General features: G+C 57.9%; 1 protein-coding gene across 1 annotated transcript; it reads right to left on the bottom strand.

The window, feature by feature from the left end:
- Positions 1 to 3307: 3307 nt before the first annotated feature.
- NEUROG3 (neurogenin 3) lies at positions 3308 to 3946 on the bottom strand. The gene has a single exon (XM_054572426.1). The coding sequence runs from the start codon at positions 3944 to 3946 to the stop codon at positions 3308 to 3310; it is 639 nt and encodes a 212-aa protein (XP_054428401.1).
- Positions 3947 to 8807: the final 4861 nt, after the last annotated feature.

The raw sequence follows: 8807 nt of genomic DNA, 5'->3' as shown, positions 1-8807 counted from the left end.
GGGTGGGGTGGGGTGGGGGAAGGGCAACCATAAATCTACCTGCTTGTGTGTGCGCAGGCGGGGGATGTTGTGGGTGGGATGGGACCGGGCGGGGAGGTGGGGCGGGGCGTGCGGTGGGGTGACGCAAGATTCATGTGCTGTTTTTCGGGAAGCCAAGCTTGGGCTCAGACAAAGGCAGAAGAGAGGGAAGGATCATTCCACCCGAGCGTCTTTCCTGCCCCAGCTTGGGACCCTGTCTGGGTTTCAGGGAGCTGGGGTGCAGGCTGCCACCCCAGACCCAGGAGGCTCTGCAGCCATACAAATGCTGGCGCAGTGAAGACGCCTGCAGCTGGACATTTTAAAAGTGGCCAAATGACAAATGTCTCGGGTGGGACGGGGAGGTGATAGTGATGCTAGACCATTTATGTGAGCCACTCCCGGAACTGCTCTCTGGAAGCCTCTGGAGGAGTTTCCTACATTGACGTGATTGATGGCAATCTTCCTGGGCATAGGAGTCCTAAACTTTGCAGTGATTCAACCAAACCCTAAATCTCCCTTGCCTCCTCCTGACTTGGAGAGTAGAGATGACAGGCAGCTCCGCGGTCAAATCTGCCCTTGACCCAAGGTGGCAGACCAGCAGTGAAGTTGGTTAAATTGTAACTTTCTTTTTAATTCATTGGTGGGAGGACCAATCCGTGTGCATTGGCTGACCGATAGCTCCTTAATGAGCACCCTCAAAAATAGGAGGGGCTGGGGGAGCGGGTGCCTCCAGTTGGAACACAGTGCCAACAGACACTCTTCCAGCTTCAGGGGTTGGTTTGTACCAAGGGCACATATGCCAATTTGAACATGACTTCCCACAACCTTTCACAGCAAAAGTGACTTCCTGCTTGAGGACTTCCTCTCCAAACCCATAGTCCTGGCCCAAATGCCTCTTTCCCTGGTCAACCTCCCAATCCAGCCCCAGGGAACAGCCCCACCATGGCTGTGTCTCGTACCCTCACCCAGCACCTATATTTTTTGGCCTTGAATTATTTTGTCAATATACTTGCTACTATCCCTGGAGAACAGAGATGGGCCCTCCTGCTTTTCATGTCTGTCCACAACCCTCCCCCCGAAGCCCAGCAAGTAGCAGGCACTGGCTTGGTCTGTGCAACTGGAGCGACAGACACCTGTTCCCCTCTGCCACCACCTCGGGGTGCCCCAGGTGGGAAGTTGGCTGCTGCAGAGGTCACCAATAACTCATTAATCTTCTCTTCCCAGATAAAGCCACAAAACAAAACACCTTTCATTGGTTTGCTATGTCTCCCCTCGCGCCCACAAACCCAGTCCCTGATAGCCGAGACGTAACTTCTGCGAGCTACCTTTAGGGACCTAGGAGTAGGGGAGAGAGGAAAAGTTCAGTTTTAAACGGAGAGGGAGTAAGAGACAGAATGCAAGAGCCATTAAACCCTGCAAAGCCTCCACCTTTGCGCGCTGTAACGCGCAGGAAAGCGACCAACCGGCTGGAGGCCTCTGACCGCGCTGCGCCTAGCGCCGCGGCCCGATCCTTTCCCAGGCGCCCAGGGCCAACCCAAGGAGGTCTCGGGTTCAACTCACAGGGTAGAGTGCGAACCTTCCATTTTCTTGTTGTCGTTTGTCAGGCAGACTCTGCGGATTCTTAGAGCTCGTATCTGTTTTCCAGAGGTCCCGGGGATCCCGGGGATGCCGGGAGCCAAGTAGCGGTGTTCCAGCAGCGCCCCGGGGACAAATTTCAGTCACCACCGCGCACCAATCCTGTTCCACCTTGGGAGTAATCAAATACAAGTAGCTGGAAACCTTGAACAGTTTCTTGGTAAGTTTGCAATCAAGGCTGCGGGATGTGCGGGGGTGCCAGACATTCCAGCCAGACCCTCCACCTTCTCTACTCCCCGCCGCTCAGGTACACGAGTCACTGCGCCCGCCACCCGAGGGTTGAGTGCGTAAAATGCACTCAGAAGATGCGCTAGGACTTTAAGCAGTTTGGGGAAATTCCTGGGATGCGCAGCCCGCTGGTGGCGTTTCCGAGGGCTCTGATTCTGCGGTGGGGTTATTTATTACTCCCTCTTTTCCCCAAAGTCAGCCAAGTTAAGCCAGTGGCACTGGAGAAAGGGCGAACAGCGCCAGTGAGTAGTCCTGGTTGGAGGCTTGTCTTTTTTCTAGACGACTGTTTGGAAAAAGACTAGTTGCTGCCCCATACATAGAACAACGGGTCTGGACCAAAGCCTTCCAGCTCGTACTTTCCAAGCGCGTATAACTGACTTGCCTCCCCAAACTCAGCCTGCCCAGCCCCCAGCCTAGCACCTCAGCTCCTCGCCCAGCTCAGAGGAAGGGCCCCAGACCCCCAGGAAGTCTCATTCCTCTCTTTGGACAGAGGCACCCCTCCCCCACCACTCGCGCCCCCCCCGGCCCCCCCGCGCCGCTGCAGGAGCCGCTGCCCTCCACTCTGCACAATCCAGACACCTTGCTCAGACTTCTAGAGGTTCCTTTTTTTTATTGGCTTAAAATCTCATTCACCAGTTCCTAAATAATCTTATGTACAAAATATAGACTATTCTTCCTTTGAAATCTCATCAATAAATACAACATGTAAAACGGAGAGGGGCCATATAATTTACCGTAGAAAAATTCATTTCAAAAGATATCATAACATTTACAAACTGATTTTTTAAGACATCGGAGTTCCAGGTCACAGGGAGGTGGAGGTGGGGGGAGGGTAGGAAGGCGCTCCCCAGAGGGGCTGTGAGACCAGCTCACGGGTCGTTCTCCCGCCCGCAATGGCTCAGAAAAGTGCAAGAGATGAAGGCAAAAAAATTGCCTTCGTGGATTAAGGCAAGTGGAGCGGCCCAAAACCCGGAATTTGATAGGGCGTGGGGTAAGAGTTCAGCCGCGTCTTTGGAGAAGACACGCTGCATGAGGTGAGCAAACGCTGAGACCAAGTGTTGGGTTAAATCACATTGTGGGAGGAGTGGTAAGAGACAGACAGGTTGAGTGAGGATAGGGTGGCGGGAGACGGTGAGCGTCTTTCCGCTGTGTAGTGCTACCATTCTCTTCCTTTTTGCACGAGATTTTGGGGTGGCTGCAGGGAGGGGGTCCAAAACGCGCACAGCCTGCAATGCCCACTTGCGCGGGCAGCGGCAGAATGTAGCAGTTGGCACGGTCCAGAGGACGGGGTACAGAACTGGCCGGCCACCCCTACCGGCACCTAGGCCCAAGGGTCAGAGAACGAGAGACAGAAGGAGCAAGTCCGTGTGAGGGCCACCGGCGCCACAATCTGGACAGCACCCACCGCCCCGCGGCCGGCAGGCCGTCATAGAAAGTCTGAAAAAGCCAGGGCGCCGGGGCGCAGGTAGGCAGGGGAGGCAGGAGCCTGCAGCCCGGGGCGCCCCTCCAGCGAGGCGGCAGGACTCAGGCTGCCCGCCTGGGAGACTGGGGAGGAAAGGGAACCCCAATCTCCCGGGGAGCCGCCGTCCGGGCTGCCCATCTCCTCGCAGGGCGGCTCCAGCCCGTAGAGGCTGTGATCCGCTATGCGCAGCGTCTGTGTCAGCGCCCAGATGTAGTTGTGCGCGAAGCGCAGCGTCTCGATCTTGGTGAGCTTCGCATCATCAGGAAAGGTGGGCAGGACGCCGCGCAGCGCGTCCAGCGCGGAGTTGAGGTTGTGCATCCGATTGCGTTCGCGGTCGTTAGCCTTCTTGCGTCGGCTCCGTCGCTGCTTGCTGAGAGCCAACTCACTCTTGGGCCGGGTGCGTCCCCCACGCCGCGCCCGGAGCTTCCTGGCGGCCCCTCGGCAGCCACTCCCTTCTGCCTCGACGCAGCCCCCTGGCACGCGAGTGGGGCTCGGCGGAGCGGACGCGATGCAGGTCACTTCCTCTTTCGAGGAGACCGGGAAGGGCTGCTCTGTCTCGTGTGTCACTTGGACAGCTGGCGTACCCGAGGGATGAGGCGCCATCCTGCTGCGGGGTAAGAGGAACGGGTAAACGTGGGTCAGTCACCCAGGCGCAGTTCTCCATCCCGGACCCAGGTGAGAAAAAAACCACAACACAAAAAACGAAAAAGAGCCACCCCCACCTGATCAGAGAACCCCTTTTCCCCTTCGAATGCCGCTCTGCGGCTTCCAGGTGCTACCTTGTTCTTGTATGCAGAAGGGTAGCGAGCGGTGGGCTTGGAGCACAGCTGTGAGCTGATCTGGCCCTTGCGTAGCTAAGTTCAGCTGAGATTCTTGCGCCGCTGCCGGGGAGTTCCCACAGTCGTAAAGAAGAGCAGCATGAAAGGGGCTTGGGCCTGGGCGGCTGTCTCTTGGCGCGCCCGCGAGACCAGGCGGATTTCCTGAGCTGCAAGTCGTGTGCTCCTTGGCACGCTTTATCTGCTCTGCTGGGGCCAGGAGCGTGCCTGCCCCGCCGCTGCCCGCGCCGCCGGCCTATCAGCGCCGCGACCCGGGACCGCGCCACGCGAGCCCGCTCCTCCCCCGCGGGGCACAGCTGGATTCCGGACTATGGGGGAGGGGAGCGCTGCTCTGTTTGCTTTCTCCCCGCGGGCTCTGTCCCAGCAACTCTCAGTTCCTCAAAGAACCTCGCCCAGTGAGAGGAGCCTTGTCTGGCTCACGCCTGGCGGTCCCGGACCGCTTTCCTCGTGTTCTGCGTTTCCTTGGCACCTGTCCGGAGCCTCTCTTGGTGCCCTGAGGGGGACTTTGGAAGCCTTCCGGGTGGGTTAGTCTCCGTGTGTCACACACGGGGACATTTAGGCTCAGGGAGGGCGGCGGCTTGCCCCAGATCACACACAGCAAGGGATAGAAAAAAGAGCCCGGAGTCCTGACTACCAGCTTGGAAGAGCACCCACTAATTCCAGATGTCACCCTGCTCTCCTGCACTGTGGGTCGGGTTAGGAAACACACACAGGGCAATGTTTCATTCTGGGAGCGGGGACATGGCGACGACAGAGACAGATGTCCCTGCCACTTACAGACTTTTGCTTGGGGGTGAGGAGCTCCCCTTGCCGTGCCCCGAGGTGACCCCCCCAAACTCCTCAGACGGAGGCACTTAGATCCTCTCTTCTCACACCCCCCCCATCCGAAAGCTAAGACATTTCAAAGGTGACTCAGAGCCGAAAGGTGCCTATGGCGAACCGCCCCCCCCCCCACCGCGGGACATTCCACAACTGCCAACCGTGGACAGTGCCCTGGCGTTGGGCCCAGGGCCTGCAGGGCAAGAGTTCAGGGGAGAAGGGTCGGGAGAGGGCCAGGAGTTCGCAGCACACCCTCGTGTCTCTTACAGGCCGGCGGTGGTGCGCTGGCCTGAGGAGGACCAGGCACCTCTTTCTGCCCTTAATCCTCCCGTCCAATCCCCGGCGGGCGGCGGCTGCCAGCGCTACCTGGTCCAGCCTCCCGCCGCGTTCCAGACCGGGACCGGGCGGTGAGCGCAGGCAGGGACTCCCGGGGCCCATGTTCCTGCCGTCTGGAAATCTTTCCAAAGTGAGTCTGAGCGCATCATCCCTCCTTTCCTCCCCGCCCCTCCCTTTTGTCCCCGCCTCGGACACCCCGTGGTCTTCTGCTTCCGGTCACTCAGGGTGAGGGGTCGCGGCTTCCGCTCCTCTCTCCTCACCGGGACGTGTCCCGGGGAGGAAGCGGAGGCTGGCAAGACTGGGTCCCAGGTTAAGGCTTCGCTGGCGGCTAAGGCTTTACTTTCTAGCATCTCCAGAGACTCTGGGCCTCCCGGAAGTTGGGGAGGGCGCTGAACCGGGTTAGGGAACTGAGGGGATGGGGGGGGGGAGGGAAAGAGGTAAGTTTGTGGATCTGCCCGAGTGACGGCCTCTGCCAGCCACCCAGGCCACTTGGAATTACCTCTAAGGCAGAGAGGATGGGTATCCTCAGGAGCCAGGACGAAGGGACTCTAGGGCCGTGGGCAGCTGGGGTCGCTGTCCTCTCGCTCACAGCTGGAAGCTGTGAGCCCAGGCCCTTTTCCTTGCTGTGTGGGAACAGAAACTAAGGGTCAAGCTCAGCACCACAAATGGAGTCCTTGGAGACTCAGGGGTTCCACATTTTGCTGCCGTTTCCCCTTAGGTCAGAACTTGCTCCAAATTGTCTTCTAGTTATAAGAATGAAACCTGAGACCCCTTTTACAGATGGAAAAATCAAGGCCCAGAAAGGAGAAGTGACTGAACCAAAGTCACAGAGCAAGTTCTATCAGAACCACACAGAACTCAGGCCCTAAGTCACCTAGTCCTGGATTCTCCTTTTCACCTGCTGCCTCTCCTTAATTGGGGGAAAAGAAATACCTTTTCACGGCAAAACCAGACACCCCAAAATGGAGAAAGCAGGAGAAATCCTGGGTCTGTGAAGAATGACAGGGTCAGAGTAGAAAGGGGTTAGGGGCCGCATCACCCAGTGCCAAGGGGAGCCAGTGTCCTTTCTCGTTCCATCTCTTTACTTTCCTGACCCGTACTGCAGGCTTGCTTGATTTTCTGTCCTGCAAATTAGAATCAGAGAGAGGAAGCCCTCAAAATTGCTTCCCTAACTCTCCCAGGCCCACGCTGGCTCAGTGGAGAGAGCCCTGGTCATGAGGAGTCGAAGCAGCCCTGTGGGTCCCCGGAGGCCTGAAGGGCAGCCCCAGACCACGACTGTCATCCAGCAGGGGCTCTCAGATGAAAAGCGAGTGCGGGACTCGCCTTGGCCCCAGCTTGCCTCAAGTGGCTCATGGGCACTGGAGAGAGGCCTAGAGCGAGCTTCCTGCACCAGGGAAGATTCTGGGGATTCTTGAGAACCTTCTTGATTGGGAGAGAATTCTAGGACCGGCTTGGAATTCTTATCTAGCTCCCCCAGACGCGCTTCGATTCGGGGCTCTCCAAGGTTTGCAAGCCGCCGCCACTACTCCGGCTTTGCGCAAGAAACTGGGCGAGGAGCGCGCAGCGGCGGAGGGCAGCGGTCACCTTGGGGACTCAAGAATTCTCCGCTTCCCCTCTTCTGGCCAGTAGGGCGGGGATGGAGTTTGAGGAGTCCTAGGGGGTTAGACAACAAGGATTTACGTCCTCCCTCTCCGCTGCCGGGGACGCACAGACCCGTCTCCAAAGTTAATTCCTGTGCTTTGCTGACTGAGGCGCAGGCTGTGACAACTCGGTGCGCGCTGGCCGGATTTGTGCATCAGCTCTTCTAGCGGGGGAGTAGAGTTAGTTCCTGAAGACCCCTGCCAGCCACCACCTCTAAGGCCTCCAGGACCAACGTGCCCATCGACTCGTTGAGACCCAAGCTTGCCTGGAGGCTGAGAGGTCCCAGAAGAGAGGCGACAGCCAGAGGCCTGGAGACGGCGGACAGACTGGAAAAGAAGGAAGGCTGCGGTCTGCCCTTCTGCCTTCCTGTCTGCGGGGGTGGGGGAGAGGGGGGAATCTTAGCAGTGCCTGGGGGCTTCTTGAGAAAGGAGCGCGAGGAAGGGGGCCTTAGGAGGCTGAATAGCTAATGGCTTGCCAGAGGAGGGGGCGTCTTTCTCTCGCCTACAACTCTGCACTGAAAGAGGGGAAGACAAAAATCTGGCGAGCGAGCTGCCCTAGCCGAGACTGGCCACTTCAAACAGCCCTTCAAACAAAAGGAGACGACGGAAAGAAAGCCCCACCTGTCTCCAGTGTTTGCTAAAATAATAATAAATAGATTTCGTTTAATAAATAATTACAAGAGATTGTGAAGTGGAGTGCTTTGGAAAACATCTACTGCGGGAGTCCGCAGCCAGCCGTCACCTGCTCCCAAGGCGGGCAACTTTATTGTTAAGCCACCCCCCAACTAATTCGCCTCTGATAAACTCTCCCTCGTTTTCACAATGACTGTTTACTCATAGTTAGCACAATATTACCTTTGCCGTGATAAACCCAGAGCGGGGAGACCTGGCCCCTGGCCCCTGGGCACACCTGTCCCAGAAGCTGACACATGGATTTGGCACCAAGCAGGCCTCCCCCCCGGGGGCCGTGTACATTGGCCCAATTACCACCCATTTATAACAGGTTGGCTGCAAGGCCTATCTCGGTCCTATTTGTCTTCTTTTATTGAAAACATATGGTCTCCAGGGGCTCACCAGCTACATATTTCATCTGCCAGGAGCTGGGGCGCTTCCGCAGGTTGGTGCTGCTTGGCGCACTGCTCCCCACCTAACGGCTGCTCCTGCGCCAGCTGAGGGGATGGCGGAGGTGGGGTGAGGAGAGATAAGGCAGGATCCTCATTCGCTTTGAGAAAGACTCCTTTTCCTCAGAGACTCCCCCTCCCGGGGCTCAGGGACCTTGTGCGCTCTCGAGTGGGAGGCTGGTTCTTTTTCTTGGGTAGGTGAGAGGGCGCCATATGCCACCCCCAAGGGCGCACAAGGAAGCTATGTCCCAGGGAGTCCTCGAACAAAGGGAGGAGAGGGCCCGGGACCTCAGGAGTGCCTGAGGTCTTTATTTCCAGATCCCCCTCCCTGCCCAGGACCGCCTCCCCCCCGGCATCCGAAGCTGGAGCACAGTGCCTGGAAACAAAGTGTTCACATTGTCCCCGCCGCCGGCGGGGACAGTGAATGAGTGAAAAGGTGCATTGCGCACCAAGACACCTGTTGAAGCTGCGCCTCTTCTCAGCGCCTCTCTCTGCTCTGCCCCCGGTCAGGAGGGAGTGGGGGTGGGGTGGGAGGAGGGAGAGATACAGTGATTTGTGGCGACATATGTTGAGCAGATCGGTGTGTACTCTTCACAGGGACACAGGCACCCTTGCTCCCATACACACCCGCGAGAAGGAGCAGCTGCTCTTCTCACCTTCTCCCGACATAATACCTGGGCCAGGCGCTTTGGCGTTGCCTTTTGAGACTCCA

This window comes from Pteronotus mesoamericanus, unplaced genomic scaffold, assembly GCF_021234165.1.
Source record: "Pteronotus mesoamericanus isolate MK-2021 breed Mesoamerican mustached bat unplaced genomic scaffold, CSHL_Meso_final contig_24, whole genome shotgun sequence".
NCBI lineage: Eukaryota > Metazoa > Chordata > Mammalia > Chiroptera > Mormoopidae > Pteronotus > Pteronotus mesoamericanus.
Note: the sequence above shows the minus strand (reverse complement) of the source record. Positions and strands in the feature narration are given on the sequence as shown.

What these genes read in the sequence shown, in the direction of transcription:
- NEUROG3 (XM_054572426.1), bottom strand. Translation starts at nt 3,946, where the DNA reads ATGGCGCCTCATCCCTCGGGTACGCCAGCTGTCCAAGTGACACACGAG.